General features: G+C 42.9%; 1 protein-coding gene across 6 annotated transcripts in view; it reads right to left on the reverse strand.

Moving 5' to 3' along the window:
- LOC121090167 (sulfotransferase 6B1-like) overlaps positions 1-18,975 on the reverse strand; it is a 30,026-nt gene that overhangs the window by 7,163 nt on the left and 3,888 nt on the right. Inside the window, exons 4-9 of one of the 6 annotated variants that reach the window (XR_005828473.1) lie at positions 18,796-18,922; positions 18,276-18,370; positions 17,701-17,857; positions 8,416-8,569; positions 6,427-7,744; positions 5,370-5,474 (exon numbers count right to left, since the gene is read on the reverse strand). Coding sequence is in view for 4 of the 6 variants with exons in the window: in XM_040598348.1 (XP_040454282.1) it covers positions 16,391-16,521; positions 17,701-17,857; positions 18,276-18,370; positions 18,796-18,922 (510 nt within the window). In the remaining 2 variants the exon portion in view is untranslated. Of the gene's footprint in view, positions 1-5,369; positions 7,745-7,796; positions 8,570-16,178; positions 16,656-17,700; positions 17,858-18,275; positions 18,371-18,795; positions 18,923-18,975 lie in introns of those variants that run through there. The other 5 variants (XR_005828472.1, XM_040598350.1, XM_040598348.1 and 2 more) reach the window with 5 other exon arrangements.

An 18,975-nucleotide genomic window follows, 5' to 3' on the forward strand; every position in this document is an offset into this window, starting at 1 on the left:
GTTAACGTAGTCACACCACTGTATCTATAGTGGTTTGGGTCTGCGGGACGCTGGGGGAGCCTCTTGAATGTGAACATTTGTATGATAATCTCTGTTGAGGTAGTGCTGACCTAAGGGGGGGACCAGGAGCCACAGCAGCTTTGTCACACAGCCGGGATGTAGTCACCATCCCTGGAGGTATGTAAAAGATGTAGATGTGGCACTTAGAGACATGGCTTAGTGGTGGAGTTTGCAGTGCTAGGTTAGCGGTTGAAATCGATTATCTTAAAGCTCTTTTCCAACCTAAACGATTCTATGAGTCTCTGTTCCCACATCTCAGCTGATCGTGAAAGCATCATTTGGGTTTCTGGCTTAGGGGGGCTGTTCAACCAGCATTGCCAGGGTCTAGCCTTCCAAAATGCTCTGTGTAAAACCCCGAATTCAGGGTTTATAATGTCCAATATGTTTCAAAAACTGCTGCACCTGAAGGAGCATTCAGTCTTTATTAACATGAAATGAAGTATTTGGAGTATCTCTAATTCAGTTTATCATTTAGTTTACACGGTAGTAGCTCTAGTGGGATTCACAGTGTGCTTGGCAATGATTTTCCTGCCACTGTATACGTGAGACGCTGGCCGGTCAGAAGGAGCCTCACAAGAAGCAGGATACGACTAACCAGTTGGTTTCCTCTATCTTGCATCTCTGTGATGCACGAGCACTGCTGAATTTGCAACCGCAGCACTCGGTGCAGTGAAACCAATGTTTGCACTGCTACAGCCCAGAATGTACATTACTGCAGTTTCCCTCATGCCTGTTTCTGCAGTTTCCATGGTGCTGCCATGCGATGCTGTGCAAGCCACTGGGAATGTGCCCAGAGCAGGCAAAAACCAGCAGTGTCTCTACTTTTGTTCCAAAAAACACCACAAACAAAACCAGGAGTTCCCCCCAGCTTGCTGCCTTCATTTCCTGAGATTAGCAGCTGGCTGGTATACTAAAGATGGGGAAGGCAGAACTGTAGTCTGCATGCAAAATCATATAGCCACAGAGATCCCACAGCAAGCATCTTTTCCTGCCAGAGCTGGAAAGTCACTCTGCAGAGCACTGTCTTTTCCCAGTGGGACTGCAGGCATTTTCAAGAAGCTCTGCCTCTTTCCCTTCCATAGAAACACAATCTCGGTATAACATATTATCTCCAATAGTTAGGTGTTATTTCCTCTGATTCTGTTGGGTTTTGGAATTACAAACACTTCCTTCCCACAAAAGTCTCCCTAAAGAATTGGTGTAAGTTTTAGTTGATTTAGTTTGCAATTTTTGATAATACAGCAGTATATAGAAATTGGGTAGTGTCCCTTCAAATGGATTGTGAATCTAGTATCTGCTCTTGCATTACCTGCCCAAACTTTACAATAGCAGCCATGCTTGCCTGCTGCCAGGCATTTTTTGTACAACTTACCTGTGCTCAGACCATTTGCTCAGACCCCTGACGCTGTGAGAAGGGCACACACTAACCCACATCCAAAACAGGGCTCAGCCCTTCAGGAGGGATCTTTTTTTGCCCCACGCTCTTTGACCACTGGCTCCAGAAAGCTGTTCTGGGTTTGTAAGCACCTTCTTCGCTCAGCCAGCTTGAGATGGTGCTGTTTGCCAGTGGTGTGACTTAGAAGGCACTGGGGGGCTGTTGGCCTGTTGTGGCAATTATGAAGCGTCACTGGGGCCCTGGACCCCGTGCACCACTTCCGTGATCCTCCTGGCCCCACCCATGGGACCTCCCACCCCCACTGCCCATTCCCCCACCACACATGTGGAGATGTATCTGGATTCAGACAGAAATCCCCACTGCTTTGCACCACGGCTTTTCATCCTTGCAACAAGGGTAAAACCGAACATAGCGGTGTGAAGCACACAGATACTCCACATCTTTCAACTGATAAACCACCTCGATACATCCATGGGTCTGCTCCTTCCCATGCGGGAAGACCAAGACATCTGTTCATACATGTTTTACACTGTTTCAGGTGTCAAAATCTTCAAAACAAATTTGAAAGCTTTTTTACTGTCGTGACACTTTTTCAAAATCTGTTTCTTTTTAACAGCCTCAGAGCTCAGGGTAGGATCTGGAAGCCAAGCTGCATTCCCCTGAGCCTGGGACTCCCTTTCGTAAATGCTTGGCAGGGCTCTTGCTACTCTTGTATTAACCAGCACTGCTCAGGATCTGGTTGCCTCCATGCATCTCCAGGTAACAGTGAGGGTTGCACAGGTGTGATAAGGCACAACTAAATGTTTCTTGGAGCAGCACCAGTTTTTTCACTAAAGTTATGTAAACTACATTGATATGGTGGTACTGGGCAGCCATGGAACTCCTGAATGTTGTCTCCAAGCCATATTATAGGGGAACTTTTATTCTAGCCGTCACTTCCCCCTGAGCATTGCAGCATCTGCCAGAGCCAGGAGGGACTGCCACGTACGTGGGAGATGTCTTCAACCTGGTCAGTCAGCAGACGACAACCCAGAGACCTGTATCAACACCCTAGATGGAAGTGTTTACAGCTATGTGATCTGAGAGCAGCAGAAAGGTCCTGTTCACTTTCTCCTTCCGTGTTGCTTGTGAAGAGGTATGGATGTTTTAAAACTTTATACTGATAACCAAAGGAAGCAAAAATAACACTGAGCCAGATAGCTATGGCAAGCCTCACAGAAATCACCTTTTCCAGAAAACCCCAGCTCCTTTCTGAAAGAGATTTCAGCATTCATTCTCAACAACAGGGATGCTTTTAATTACAGTGGTTGTGGAGAAAAGCTAAAAATATATTTTAAGTGTATCATACAGAATGAGAAACTAGAAGGCAAAAGAGAGAAATACGCTTTTAAAAAGAAGCACACAGCCTTTAAAAGGCTTGTCTCTTTTGAAGCCCAAATAATGAATTACATGAATTTATACCTTGTGTTCTTGGAATTGGCAGTTGCTGTTAGATACCTACGAGAAGGAGATCTGAGAAGAAATGTGTTTCCCTTCCCATTTTATTGCTATAAAGCACAACACCACTTTGTAACCATGAACTGTTGTTTGCCATCTCCTCCAAATTAGAAACAGTAGTTCCACAAAATGGTGTTACGGAAAAAAAGAGATGGACAGGTTTACTGCTTGACTTGCTTGGGTTCTGCTTCCCTCTGGGACATAAAATATTTTTGTTTCCCAAGGGCTAATTAGTTATCTTTTCTGTGCCAATCTCCCTAGCCATAAACTGGGGGTAATAATGTACCCATTCTGTGAAGCTAATTACATGTAACAATATTTACAGAGCTCCATGAAATCTTCCTTGAGCACCACAGATGTTCAGATTTGTGTAAAATACATTGAACATTTTCATACATTTGGCAGTGTTCCTTTAGATTGTCATGCTTTGGCCTCAAAGGGCTTCATTTGAGCTATGGCAAGGGCTTGTCACACAGAACATCTGGAGATGAAACAAAATCTGTGATGTTCTTTCTCAGCTCTTGGCTGAACGGGCTGTACAAATGGCAGACTCCATCCATGGGGTGACAGCCACCAGCTGCCAAGGGAACAAGTCTGATTTGGAAGAAACTGGCTTTGCCACTAGAAAACCCTTGTTTTGGGTACTTCGGATTTATAAAGCACTGCAGTTTCTGCCATCTAATGCTACGTAAGATAATCCGATGCAGCCATGATTTTTCCTCACATCTACCCTCCAGTATGAGATTGAAAAATCAGCCCCATTGCAGCTGATATTTTACATTTTCCATTGCTACAATGGAATCAGTTGTTCTTGATACTAATAGCACAGAGGAGTCCTTTTGGCATAGGAAATCCTACCCACATGTTGCACTGCAACGCAGAAGACAATGGGAGAATATATCCAAAAGCCTCTCCAACATTTCTTTTTGCGGAGTACCCGAAAGCTGCCTATTAACAGCTGTCTTGGAGAAAAAAAAAGAGAAAACATGGAAAAAAGGTATGTTAAATACTTAGTGAGGTTAGTAAAAATAGTACAATCTGTGATTGCTACACTTGACAAAACTTCAAAGGGAAAATGTGTTCTTTATTTCTTTTTTCGTGGAAAAGATTTAAAGCTGCCTGATTGTTTATCAAGATGTATCTAACAGGCCTTCTCATAGTCATGTGACTGCTTTGCCATGGAACTGCATTTATCACACCACTTTTTATACTTTGCATTTTTAACATTTTGTATGGATTACCCTTGTGCTAAATAAAGGAAGAAGCATTTGTTCGCTTTGGGAGGTACCATCTGGTTTGAGTTTAATCAGGAGGAGGAGGAGAACCAGCCTCCAGTGCAACAATACAGAAGGAGCCCAGAGCACCAGGGTGGGTGAGGCTTGTCCATGCAAAGCAACCCCACTGGCCCCATCAGCCTCACTAAAAACATGGCTCACGCCTGGGCAAGGGACGCACAGTGCTCTGCATCCCCACTCCCACTAGCCTAGCTCTGAAAACCAGTAAATGTTTTTTTTTCCCCTTGTGTCCTTTTTGAAACATTGCAGCAAATGATTTAGGAGTTCAGGAATGTCTCTTAAAATCATTGACAGGTATGCATAGTTACCTTGCAACTGCTAGAGCACAGCGAAGGCAAGGCTTTACTGAAATCAAGATGCCAGCAGCTTATCAAAGGATCTGGAAGCTACACGAAAGGCAGAGGCCTTTTTGAAAATAATGCAGACCCCTGAGACACAAATAAGTATTGTCTATTGGTAGAGTAGAAACAAGAGTCACATCCACTAGATTCAACAGCTATCGCCTGACCAAAAGCTTGGGCTGGTCTTTTTAATGGACTCATTTCCCCAGTGATCTTGTGCCCTTGTTACTGTCACTGTTGGTGGGAGCTGTATATGCACAGCACAGCTGAAAAATCTTTTACTTTTCTGTGTTTTGTCTAACTTAAGAAAGCCCTAAAAATTTTTTTCAGCAAGTATTTAGTAGGAAAATCTGTTCTTGTTACAGAATTCAATAGAGCTGACTTTTTTAAAAGCAGTCAGGGACTCTGGAGAGGATATATTTCCCTTTGTGTTTACAGTACCTCCTACAACACTCCTGTTTAGTTTAGGGAACCCTTTTAGTTTCATCCCTATCAGATTCTATGAACATTTTTGATATTCAGTTAGTACCATTGTCTTTTAAAACTAGGATAAAATGTGAACCGCATTGCCTAAATATACCATCCATCTCTAATGGCTATTAATGGATTTATGAATACCATAAAAGCTTTCAACTGATATGCTTAGTTATAGCACAACCATAACAAAACCCACCTGGAAAAACTGAAAAGATATAATATCAGAGATGTTTTTAACACTAGTTTTAAAATGTTAATACCACAGGCTTTCTGGGTAGAGCCTATGTAGTGTTGTTACCCTACCTGTGCTTGTGGGGGATTGCAGAACAGGTTAAAACAGTCATGTGGGGCTAAGAGAGTCTTCCCAGGCCTTTGATGCCAGCTGGCAGTCCCAAGTCACATCTGCAACTGCATAAAATTAAGTTTCCAAGCTGCCCAGCACAAGCTCCAGCACAATACAACCCCTTGCCAAACACTATTCAGTGACGTCCAGGGAGATATATGTCCAAGGGGAAGGGGGTGGGGGGTGGGGGGGTGGGGTTACCTCTATCAAAGGCAGGGAGCAAGTCCTTCCTCTCAGAATATGCTGCCTATAAGGTCCTCATGCCCCCTGTTAGCTAGAAGTGTGGGCACACATAACAAGCGGATTTCCAGAGGTTGTACAGGTTACAAGCCCCTAAAGCAGAATGAAGCCCAGACAAACAGCAATGTCTGACAATACACAAGCAGCTGGATGTACACTACCTTTTCACACTACGTTTTCAAAGGCAGTTGACCAGGCGTGGCTTTGCAGTGATGCAAACCCTGCCTATTTCAAAAGAAAGATTTTTGAGGTAATATGTTCCAGCTGAGTTTACTTGTCTTTGACAGTCTTTTTGCTCCATGCATGTGTGCATGTATACCAGACAGGCTGACCTGTGTGACTTCCCCTGATCCAGTATGCAGCTGGGAGCCGTTGCTGGCCATCTGCTGAAGCCTGAAGGGTGTTTCACCTGTTTCTTTCTTCCTTGCAAAATGGCAGAAAAACAGGCAAGAACATTTCTAATAGTAAGCTGAAAATATCTTAGTGGATGCTGGTGAAAGAGTGACTGTTGCTGCAGGACAGGTCCATACTGCTCGAGAAGTTGAGAATAAGCATGTGAATTATAAGATTTGCTCTAAGTGATATGTTCTCACAGGTAAGTTGCAGTAAAAGGCACACAGGAAAATGGAAAACCAAAGATATACAGGGGGTGTAACCTTTACAGCTCAATACAGCTTGGACTTCTGGTCTGACAACAAAATCCCTAGTGATCTTCCCTCTTATTTATGTGGGGACTGATTGCTTTCCCTTTCACCCCAGCAATCTAAACCCACTCACTTCAGAATCACTCATTCCTAGTGGAGTGAAGATATGGCAAGCCCAGGGCTGGTACTGGGTGCAGTTTGACACGATTCATCTCCATCTTCATCCGCATCTGCAACATCTCAAGTAGGAACACAATTGCTGTAGTGCCAACGGAAACTAAAAATTGCCTCAACTTATCTAAGATCAGACTCAACCTTTGCTAGTCAGAAGGGTTACTTGCTTTCCAGTAACTATAGAGAAGCCTTATGATGCTGCCCCAAGTACACATTACCCAGATAATCTTTAAATGGTATGAAACTGAAACATATGAAACTATGAATGTGTGGAACTGCCTAGGACTTCTCAGCATGCCAGACAAGGAGCAGCTGAAAAATTGTTCTCAGACATATCTCTGTGTAAAACATCGGCTGGCTTTCATAATGTCATAAAGATTTAAGTGGCCTTTAAATTAAGTTTCTGCGGGAAGTCTGTAAACTTAGGTTCATGGAAGAGAAGCTGCTAGAAATGGGAATTTCTTTTTTTTCTTGAATTGTTCTGCAGAAAACACAGATAATTATACTGTGTTATGTTAACCAACACATATACACTATTTCATATGCCGTTAGCTTTCAAATGCCTTCCCAACAGTGCCTTAGCCTCCTGCCAATGTTTCCTCTCAGGCAATCAGAAGACCCTGCTTCCCAGGTTGGCACATTTCTCCTCAGCCCAATGCCAAAAATTTTGAGCCAGGTTGCAATTACCAGAAGAGCTGTTATGAGCCATTCAGCCTGCAAGTAATTCTGAGGTGAAGAAAGCATTTTAAAAGTGACAGGCTAAAAATAAAATTTTAGTAAAACCAAGATCACTCTTCTGGGCTTGTGTAGGCAGACCAGTATTAGCAAGTATTTTATTGTGCTGAATGCTGTTCCGGAGAATCAACACTACATGCTTTGCAAAAGGTTTGTAAAAATTATTAGCATTTTCAGCTGTTTCCATCTGGAAAGGCCCAGATGGAGGCTCATAAAGAGCCCTCATATTCCAGAAGTGCTGAGTATGAGGGAAAGAGGAGATCTAACTGTGAAGTTCAAATGCTGGCTGTACAGCTTCAAGAAGCCCCAGGGCTCAGAGCCTGTTAAGACAGAAGTGTTCTTGGACATGTCTTGAAGCAGCGTTTGGGTGTCTAGAGAACTTTAAGACAAAAATGGAGTCATTTCACCTCTGGGGTTATACAGCATGTGAGCTGTGGTTTACAGGATGAAAGATGTTACATCTGTGTACTTTAACTCTTGCTTAAAGTCAATTCAAGACGTTTAATTCATCTTCATGTCCCATAAGTCACATACAGCTTCATCTAAAAGCAAACATAACATTTATGGAATTAATGGAATTTCTCACAAGCATATAAAAAAACAAGTGATTATTTTTTTTCCTTCACAGAAACTTTGTGTCATGTTTACCAGTAGACAAAATTGTAAGATTCCAGCTTATTCTGCTGAGCCTTGGTGAAGAAAACACAAGATTAATATCACGAGGAGTGTGCAGTAAGTAATTGATCAGTATGCTCAGCTGACAAGCTATAATTCACAACTTTTTTAAAAAAATATAGTCCATTTTCCCATAACAGAACCCTTCAATAGATTATTCTTAAGTAAGTGATAAACAGATTGTTTTATTTTTGAATGGAACTTCCTTAGAGGGTAAAACACTCTCAGGGAAGAATGGGTACTCCCAGAAGGTAATACCTCAAGACAGCACTCTAACAATAAGAGTAACAAACTTTCTGCTGCAAGCACTCTCTACTTTAGGAAGATACTCAGACCACCAGCCTAATTTGATACCTCACTTCTAGGTAGCTGAACCTAGGTAATCTCGGTGCTATTGTATCATTCTGTAAACATCCACACTTTTTTTTTCTTTTTTTGTACACCATGAGCTATCTAAGCACAATTGTGAAAGATATTATTAGTACTAAGAACTAGAACAGATTTTTTTACAGCTGCCTATAAACAATTGTCAGCTCACCTTTTTCTGAAAAAATATTCCCAAATGTTTTGGAGTTTCTGAGAGTTTCTCTTTCATAGATTTAAAACTGGTCTTCTTTCCAGCTCCTTTGATCTCCATCAGTCAAGGAGACCCAGGGAGTTCAGCTGCCCTTCTCCATTTCCAGCATCTGATTCTGATAGAGAATTTGTACAGAATTATATTTTGGCTGTACCTTTGGCAGAGTTACAGTACTGTTTCTGTAGACTTGACTGCTTTCCCCGAGTAGGCTTGCTATTAAAAGTCTTTGGGTCCCGGCTCTGCTGAAGAAATCTGAGGCAGAATAGGTAGGAAACCAGTGGGCAGATGTTCCTCCTTATGCAAGGCTATTTTGCCCATACAAAATGATGAACACAGGACATGCTGCACTACCACTAACTTCCAGGAAGCTCTGGTAGGTTCACTGACACAGCTTACAGGTCCAAATTCGTAAGAGTGAATGTGCTGGGAAGATACAGGGCCATGAGCAGAAAGCACGCTTCCCAGAGAGCTGACCCCAGTGGACCGGGGCATAGCGAGCTAAGGCAGCAGCCTGTCTAATAGCTGGGTGGCATCCCCTATATGCCTATCTCAGACATCTTGAAGACACTTAGAAGACATTTTTTATTTGAAGTAAGACCAATGGGAGAGGATGCATGTAAGCAGTAGTTAAACACTTTTGCCAAAAATACAACATTTCACGTTACTGCAATGCAGTTTTCAATTCTATCTATAGGATACATATTTTATGGTTAACTCTTCTGTTTAGTTTTAGGCAATTTAAATTCCATGACAAGATATTGGATCTTTTAAAAAAAAAAAAAAAAAAATTGCTACATTGGGCAAAATTTCCCTCCAAAGTATCTTTATGTATCTTTATGTACCATTATGATGATGTTAGGTGGTATGATTTTAAGAAATATTCTATGCTATCATCATCTACTGATACCCATGGAGAATACATGGTCTGTAATTTTGAAAATGAGCCACTGACTCTACTCATACATGCCAACATCGTCCAGACAGCTTAGGAAAGGAGGTGAACCTGAGTTGTCCTGATCTGCTGAAAGACTAAGGATTTACACCTATGTGTATATGTGCACACCTTGGGTGCTGAGGATCATTACAGAGAGCACTGGACATATGGCTTGTTAATATCAAAGTGGTTTTGCTTGTGAAGCCTAGGTTCTCTAGCACATTTTTTCTTTGAAATTGGCAGAATTTACCCTTTGCAAAAGGATGTCATTAGAATCATGTCATATTCAAACCCAGTTTTTAATCTTTCAAAATGCATGTCAATATATATGGTAAGAGCCAAGATACTTTCCAAGAAGAAGAGGGCTTTTTGACTAGAAAATTTATGTAAAATTTCCCATTTTTTTTCCAAAAATACGTTTTGTTATTTCTGTTTTCAATAAAAGCCAGCAATTGTATTGCATAAATACACATTCTTTTAATGTCACTTGCAAGAACAGCAGTTTCCTGATTATTTCTATTTTGAAGCATCATTGAACTGATCTTAGTGGGTCATTATGACCTGTTATACACAATTTCAGTAATACACTGACTAAAAGCTGAAATATGCTTTTCTTTAAATAACATTAACTCCACCTCCTTTAATTCTTCATAGCTTACTGACTTTAGATATTCATCACTCTAATGCCTGTCTCATCCAAATGCAGTCAAGGCAATTTCCAAGCCGCTGTTGAAAAGAAAAAATGTATTCAGCAACAGTGAAAGACACATTACATAAAGAAGAAAGGGTTTCTTCTTTTTCTTCTTCACCGCTACCTTCCTTTCCTGACCTTAGGTTTATATTCAACTGTGGGATCTGAACTGTGAAGCAAGGATTGAGGAATAGAGGAACACTGAAGCTCAATGTCCAGGCATTACTAGCTGGGATGAATAACCGATTGAACTCTGAATTGTTGCCAACTACTTGACTGAATTTACTTTTCTTTAAACTGACTGGAGGAATAAGATGGAAGAAAGACTTTCTGTACAGCAGGGGGATACTCAGAGGTGCTTTATTAAATTTCAAGTCTGGAAGAACCCTCTAAAGAAATTCTTGAAATGTTTTGGCATGCATCTCTGTGGTATAATTAACATCATTAATGTCTACAAGTACCTGTTCTGTCAGAACCTTTGATCTCTGTACTTTTGAACATAGTAAGAGTTTTTTCACAGTAGTAACCTTTCTCATTGTCATGTTACCCTTTTTTCCCTCAAAAAATGCCACTGAACAATTTTACTGCTCAGTTTTATGCAGGATATAGAACTCAACATGTCTTCTCTTTGGAATAATTACAAAAAGCAACAACAAAGCCTGAAATTAGGTAATCAATATTTTCTTCGTATTGCGGGCGAGGAAAATGAATGAAACTGCCCATACAACAAACCAGTCTTAGCTAGTGAATATTTTTTCTTTTGATGCCAGGGCTAGAATATGCTTTTACTGAATCTTACATTACTAGCATGTTTTTAACCTAGTGTTTGGGAATTTGTTTTTATTAATATAAGCAAGTTTTTAAGCAATTAAACCAGTCCAATTGCTGTGATATTGTGCTTTGCACAGTTTGTAAATGATTACATGTCCACAATAAATAAGACGTAGAAAACACTGTCCAATAAGAAGTCTGAGGAGTATGTCCAACTTGTCCTGATATTTCAGTCCAGCCTCCCCTTTTCCCCTGGAGTCCAGGCAGAACAGTTCTCTCATAAACAAAGATTGCTCAGGCAGCCCAGATGTGCTTGTTACCAGCCATCAGAAAGTTGGTGAGAGATAGCGATGGGCACAGGAACTGCTGAAGCAGATACAGTGGCCTCACCCTGCAACTCCCTTCATCAGGTTCTGCACACATGTACTGCATTAGCTGGAGAGAAGAAGCTTAATGCACCAAGTCTCTCACAAAAACAGCTCCTGTCATTAGACACTAGTTCAGCCATTTGCTAAGAGAGCTTCACTGTGGAACCACATCACATCTGTTTCTTTGGAACCTTAAAAATAATACATGAGAATTACCTCAAAACCTGGGAGAACTTACGGCTAATTTTTTTGCCTAACTACTTTTCTGATGGAAAAACATAAATAACATAGTGTCAGAAAAAGCTCGGAATTTGACCAAACACAAAGTCAAATTCTAATTTCATGTTCATTGCCAAAAAGCTAGGCTCTCTTTAGCTACAACTATTTTCACTTGTACACACTATTAATCAGAACCTTGCTAGAAAGTGGAAAGTACCTCTCCCATTCATAAAGCTGTGTAGTATTCATCCCAGGAGTACAAAGTAGAAGTAATGCATCTTTGATGTTCTGGATCTTATCTGAAAAAATAGGTCTGCAACTGTATGGCCTGGAAAGAAGCTGTTAAATACTCAGAAATTAATGTATTTTTAACATTTACCAAAATTGCAGTACTATTTGAAAAAATAATGAATGTATACCTTTGCTAGCAAGCTGTTTCTTGATAGCAAATATGTAAATTCATTAATTTTCAAATAATGAATTAGGTTTGTGCTAAAGCAACCAGAGGGAATGCAGTAAACCTTTAATGATTCCCACTGGATTTTAAGCCTAAAGTTCCCTTTATGGAATCATATCCAGTTTCCCCCCCAGTCTAAAAGGCTGTAACTTCCAGCCCATCCACAACCAGTCAGCACTGCTGTCCCTCTCCAGTTGTGAGGGTGAGAGATGCTGGCTGGCTGTGCATGCACAGTGTTGTGTCTGCTCTGTTCCCTTTCAGTGGCCAGCCAGGAGGTTGCCCATGTGCCTTGCTGTGCCTGCTCTGCTCTGGGTGAAGGAGAGCCCTGAGCTGGGAAAGCTGTCTGGAAAGTGGGTGCATGACCCAGCAGGCAGGAAGCCTGCAGCAAGGGCAGATATTAGGAGATGCCTGAAAGAAGCAGAAAATGACAGAGCCAAGCTTCTGAAGCAACAGAAAAATTCTTTCTTAGAGACCCAGAGGCACCAGGGGTGAGGTTGTGCAAGACAGCTGGGACAATATGACAGCTTGCTGCCACCAAAAGTGAGTGTTTTGTGCCGCTTCAAAAAGCTGGGGGTGTCAGACAAACACAAGAGCTCATGCAAAAGGAGAAGACAAGTACAGTCAGAGGAGGAAAGTAAGCCTGGCCTTTGGGGCAGCCACTAGCTCAAATTTCTCAGGAATACTCAGCCTGTGTGGAGCCTGCTGCAACCCAAAACACCATGAAAGTTGCTGGACTGAGCCAAAAAATTGTGAGGAGAAAGCAGATTTGTTTAAAAGGTCTGTTATATTATCATGTTCTCACTCAGAAGAAACTGAGTTTCCGTATTTTATACCTTGATTGTTCTTATCTAGCTAAACTTAATGTTAGAAGTTCACAGCCCTCTGGGTGAATATGGTGTGTCCACAGTAAAGAAAAGTCCAGTTAGGCTCACCTCTAAGCTTTGTACAACTCAAGGTCCTTTCACAGTTAAAGAGCTCCTAGTCTGAATTACTTGGGATGAAATAAGACCAAGAGCAGCCCCCCAAGGAAATTTGTGGGAACAGTTTATTTGGCAGGGATGAGCTGAAGGCAGCAATAACCTATGGACCCATTATAGTTGCAGCTGCAAGAGAACGTGCATCCACAGTTTCTGTAAACATCACTTCATCACTTCACATTCAGAAATGTATAATTACCCCTCTAAAGCCTACATACGATCTCAGAAAAGACATTTTACACAGGAAATGGAGAACAAATCAGTATGAAAATGCTATTAATAACAGTAGTTTTAGATTAAATAAAAAAGAAGTTTCACCTTAGCCTTGCTTTGAAAAACCACAAGTGGGGTTTGAAAAACCCCATGAGGTTGATAGTGCTTTTCTGGAAAATAATTCTTTTGTTTTCTTTAATGGGTTTGGAAATTAATATAAAATAAACATTTTACTAGAAATAGGTAGCACGGTGAACTATAGATAATATTTAAAAAAAAAGGAAGAAAAAATATTAAGAGCTGCGTGTCTTAGGAAGGGGAGTGTTTCTTTATAGCCCCCGTTTTCAGCCTGTATACCCATAAGCATATATAGACTGGGAGGTCTGGAGAAATAAATCCTTTAAGCAGGGTTGGGTAACATCAGTTGGGAAACTATATGATAACAGAAATCAGAAAAAAATGGTGACTGTATCTGTAGAAACAAATGCAAAACAGTCAGGCATGACAATTTAGTCAAAAGGAAATACAATTCATCAATTCCTCCAAAAAAAAATTGGAGGAATCAGTCAAAAATAAGTCTTCAAAAACTAAAATAATTTAGGTTCCATCCAATGTTTTTATTGCTTTTCAGAGGTGTTTCTGTGCAATCGTTACATTACCTCCTAATGACCAAATGCATTTTAAGCCTTTTAACCAGCAGGAGAGTCTGAGCTCATCTCTTCAAGCTGTATTGCTGCAATTTCTGTAAGAAATATTGTTTTAGAAGCCAGAAGCCCTTTGCTTCTGTCGAGCTGAAAGCTAGGCTGCATTTCTCTCAGCTTACTCATTATTCACCACACCATCTAATTAAGTGGGTTGAATCTTGGCCACATCACGTTTCAAATGAGTCACATAAAGGATTTTCTAACACAGTTCTTTTAAGATTGGTTGGAACTTCAAGATGTTATGACTCAAATGTCAAATATCTAAAATAATTTTGATATTTACATGAGACACAATTTTATACATTTCCTCCCCGAGAAATAAAATTCTGAGTTGAGTATGAAGTGGCTGTAATGCAGATCAAACATCACCTCCACTTGTTTTTCTTTAAATGGACTGCTAGATATTTCTCTAAGTGATTAGGAGGAAACATTAAGGTGTTCAGTAATCCCAAATTCTGGGACTGAAAGGCATGGGAAGGGAGAGGAAAAAGGCCCAAGAGTCTGGGTGCCCAGTGTGTCTGTACCTCCACCCAGTACACAGGAATGACCTATATCCTGCAGTGGAAGAAGTCTGTGGAAACACCAATCCTCCTGCCCTCCTGATGGAACAACCCCTGCTTCTCTGCCTCCACAGCAAGCTGAAGTCATCATTAACCTGTCGTGGACATTATTGTTGTGTTATGTGCAGTCGCACACTTCTGGACTGCAGCAGCTTCAACAGGCAAGCAAGACTCACCCATTTTAGGAAAGATGTTGATAATCACATCATCACTCCTGGTTTTGAAGGATTTCAGAGCTTCCAAACTTCCTTGGCTGCTAAGAGCCTTTAAGCTACAAAATGCCTTTGCAGGAAAAAAAACATCTTTTTGCCTTTTGAATTTTTCAGTGACTGTTTCCCCATTTCTGGTCAGCCTTGTTCCCTTGTTCATCTCCTTACAGACACTGAGATGCACATGGCTTTCTGTTATCTAGATAGCTTTTGCTATCACCAGTATGAAATAGTAAAGGGCATGTATTTAGGAATAGATTAAAATGTTGCTAAATCTAAAATTATGGGACATGGTTGCTTGTCTCTTTTCATCCATGGAAGCCCAGAGTTAGACAAAGTCCTACTTTTCTGGGAATGAAAACCTACAAACCCAGAATTGCCATGTTCAAAGAAACACACCTCAGTGCAAAGCAGTTTCATATGGGCAGCTCTGGAACAGAAGTTTAGAAAATCTGACAGAGAAGCAGGCTGTGAGTGGTTCAGCATCAGAGCTGAACCTGCAACCCTCAGGGAGATGTAGGGCAGGGCCTGACCACCCCAGCCAGGGCAGCCCCGGCCCCAGGGGACACTGGTGGGCTGAGGATGGGTCAGGACATGGGCCCTTGGATGGCTCCAGCTTGCAGGGGCTGTGGCTAGACAGGACTGTGAGGAGCTGGAGCCCACCCCGCTGCAGCACTGCTGGGGCAGGGGCTGACAGCCCTGGGAGCTGACATGGCGTCCTGGGCCATGGGCAGGGTGAGGCGACCCCCAGGGGCCTGAGCAGGGGCAGTCGGGGCTTTGACAGGGCCTTAACAATTTCCCGGTTTTGTTAATTGCATTTTTGCTTGCTGGTTGCTCCATTTTTAATCTTAATTTGGTGCGGGAGTCCTGCAGATACACGTCTGGAAATATGGCGGAGGAATCCCTCTTCCAAGGAACTGAATTCCCTTTGCCAGATGGAATTGATATTTCCTCAACTTTTCTGTTTTTCCAGAAGAGTGGTTGTGACAAAAGGTTGTGCATCATGTTCTGCACAGATGTAGCAAGGACATCTACACCAGCAAGGAGGGTATGTAAATCATACTTATGTAGCATACATACATTTATTGTCGAAAAAATGCAGTTTTAATAGTTTAGCAACAGGGTCATCAAGGGGCTTCTTGCCCCCATCCTTCCCTTCAAAAGCCATGGTTCTTCCCACTTGCCACTTACCTAACTGTCCCCAGAGAGGCCAATGGGAGCAAGCCACTCCAGAAAACAAATAGGTGTTCATTACTTGTTCATGCTCATTACCGAGTTTGTGGCACTAAGAGCTCAAGGAGTCCCACTCTGCACCACAGTGAGTAGTTTGCCAAAGCATCAAAGGCCTTTCTGACCTTGCTGCACAAATGTCAACACCATGGTAACTGTAGCAGTTCTAAATCTAGATTGTCATGTTCTCCCTCTACACAGACATCTAGTGGTTCAGACGTCACTATGCGCCAGGAGGAGAGATGCTGTGTTGGTCCCTCTGCCTCGCCATTGACTGCTGCAGAGGCATCACTCACCATCTCAGGCCATGAAGCAGCCACAGGGACACCACAAGGCTGGTACTATGATGCCTGTGCACCAAGTTCCTCCAGCAAGGATGCCAGACATTCACTCAAGACACACACATTTTATTTGGTTGCACCAAGCAAAGTGCATGCCCTAGACCCAGACAACACCTAAGAATTACCATCTTAATGCTTGTAGGTGCCAGATAGATCTCTGAGGGATTTCTCTCTTTTCTCATGGGGAGAAAACATGGGGACTGTCCACCTTTGGAGAACCTTTGGAACATGACTTGCTGTCATGCTGCTCATCTGCTTATTCTCAGGCCTTGCAGTACACATCATATTTCATCTTTTCCGCCAGCTTTGTTCCTCCTAGGCAAGCTTCAAATTTTCGGTCCATTTCTTCATTCTGAGCTTTAGAAAAGAGGTCTCTCCAGTTCCCAACAACTCCTGGTACAAGAAGTATCAAAAGCTGAAGGCAGCCAGTCCTCAGACAGAATAATATCTAGACAGCAATGGGGCAGAACCTCAGAATCTTTGCCCTCATGAGGGTGGAAGGATCGGATTTATGCCCCTGAGGTTGCCTGGAAGAGGCAAGATAGCAAAAGTAGAAGTAAAGGCTGCAGCCAGGCCACAAGGAGCATTGCTGGTGGGCTGCCTGCATGCCTTCCCCCCCGCCCCCCTGCCCCCCCCCCCCCCCCCCCCCCCCACACACACACACACACAAGGGAGTTTCCAAGGTGATTTCATGAAGCTTTTACACAGAAGAGAGTGGAGCCTGGTTTTGTCACAAGGGAAAGCTCATTCATGCATTCCTCCTCCTGAAGGAGGAAGTTATCTGAGACAGTGGGACAGATGGTAAAAAGGGGAGTAGTTAAATCATTCTTCCTCCAAGGAGTGGTGAAAGAAAGGGATAAAAGCAAGCCCATGCCCACGGTAGTCAGAAACCAAAGACTCATGATGCCATGAAGTACAGCTGGGCTGCCAGAGCTCTGACCCTGGCCCCAGGTAGGTCAGGGACCATCTCTGGGGCCACCACAGACACACCCGTTAAGAGGAACCATATTGAAACTATTCCTCAGTTCTCACTGGGTACGTAACAAGAAGGTGCCTGCGAGGTCAGCAGGGCAGTGAGAACCCTTGAGGTTCAAGAGACTCTTGTCCCATTAGCACACCTTCTCCCAAAGGTGACTTTCATGAAGTGACATGTGCAGCCTGGATGCATGACCAGCCTCATCACCACACTGCTGGGCAATCATCACACCACAACCCCTCTGTAAAAAGTAACCATGCAGCCCAAGCAGATTTAGTTCATAACTGCTGGCATAACCTACACCAGTGTTGGCCTGCACATTCACCCCTCACTTGGGTAGCTAACCAGGGCTGCCACAGGGAAATAGAGCAACATGGAAGCAATGGCTGAGGACCTTAAGCCTGGCACTCTGGTACGTTTCTCCCAAATCTCGTTAATGGCAGAAGCTGGCTGTACAGTATGCCACAGGAGAGATCTCACCCACACTTGTCTTTCCAAGAAAGCCCAGTGAGCTCATGGCTAAGTGGGGAAACCTACTCAGAACTCCTGCTGGGGGTCTACTTTAGAAGATAGATCCTCCATTTTCAGAGACTTACCCTTCCGGAAGAGGATGTCCCCAAACTTTCCATGGGTTTCCTTGGATTTCTCTTTCATAGCCTGGAAACCAGTCTTCTTCGCAATTCTGGGGAAATCTTCCTCACACGGGGAGAATCCAAAGAAGGCAGCAATCCTTTTCATTCCCAGTACCTGGTCCTGGCCAGAGGAACATAGCACAGAGGTGAGACCAAAAGGCTTGACACCATGGCTGTGGTATGGAGCAAGCATCTGATGGGAAGCGCAGCAGAAGAGGCTGTTTCCCATAGTGTCACCAAGGAACTCTAAGAGCTCTAACAGAGGGAACCTACATGGTATCCTCAGCTCCAAGGCCTTTTCTTCTCTCCCGAAAGCAACTGTGCCTGTGCCAGGTATGAGTACTTCTACAAATAGGCAAGGCTATCCTCCTCCTAACCCCCACAAGTTTCACCCAAACATAAAAGAGTAGCTTAGAAAGGCACAGCCTTCTAAAGGGGCAGACAAGCTTGATCCAAGAGTTTCTTCTTCCCCACAGCCATACGTATCAGGATGGGTGCACAGTGTGCTCATCAAGGAAGAGCTGGGTGAGATGCCACACCTCTTTGAGTTCCTCATAGCTTATCATCATGATCCTTTCATGATCAATGTACTTGTTCCATTCCACTAAGTGGTCAAAGTAGGAACCCCAGGCCACTGCAGACAAAGAAGAGATATAGTTGTGCAGAGTATTCCCCAAAACAGGCCCTTATGAAATCAGAGGAGTCAGCCCAGACAGCTCTCTAAGCTTGGCACCAGGATGGTGGAGTGGTGACTGGCTCAACATGTCTGTTCTTTCAGCTGAGGGCAGTGAAGGATCCCCCAGTTCTGGCCACTAGGTAGCACCGAACCACAAGTTCTATTGCAGGAATGGAAAAGTCAGGCTAAAGCTTTCTCTCCATTCTGAGTTAGAGAGAAAAGAAACTGATTCTTTGGTACTCCCTGTTTCTGCCATAACATGTGCCTGTCTGCCTCTCCTGGGAGTGCCTTGGTAAGACATGTTGGAGTAGGACTCCCATGCACAGGGTCCTGTGTATGCCCCTCATGTAAGGAGGAATGACAGAGGATGCAGGGTAAAGTACATTTCCCATTCATGAAGGCTACAAAGTACTCATCCCAGGAGGCAAAGGATGGCAGCACTGGCATGTTGTTGTAGAAGTGGTAATAGGAGACAGCGGTGTCTTTGGGGTTCCGAACCAGCACAAGGATCTGGAGGAAGAAAACACATAATTTGGTTCTGATTTGGTGACTGGTCAAAACAC

The sequence above is a fragment of the Falco naumanni genome, chromosome 6 (assembly GCF_017639655.2).
Source record: "Falco naumanni isolate bFalNau1 chromosome 6, bFalNau1.pat, whole genome shotgun sequence".
Lineage (NCBI taxonomy): Eukaryota > Metazoa > Chordata > Aves > Falconiformes > Falconidae > Falco > Falco naumanni.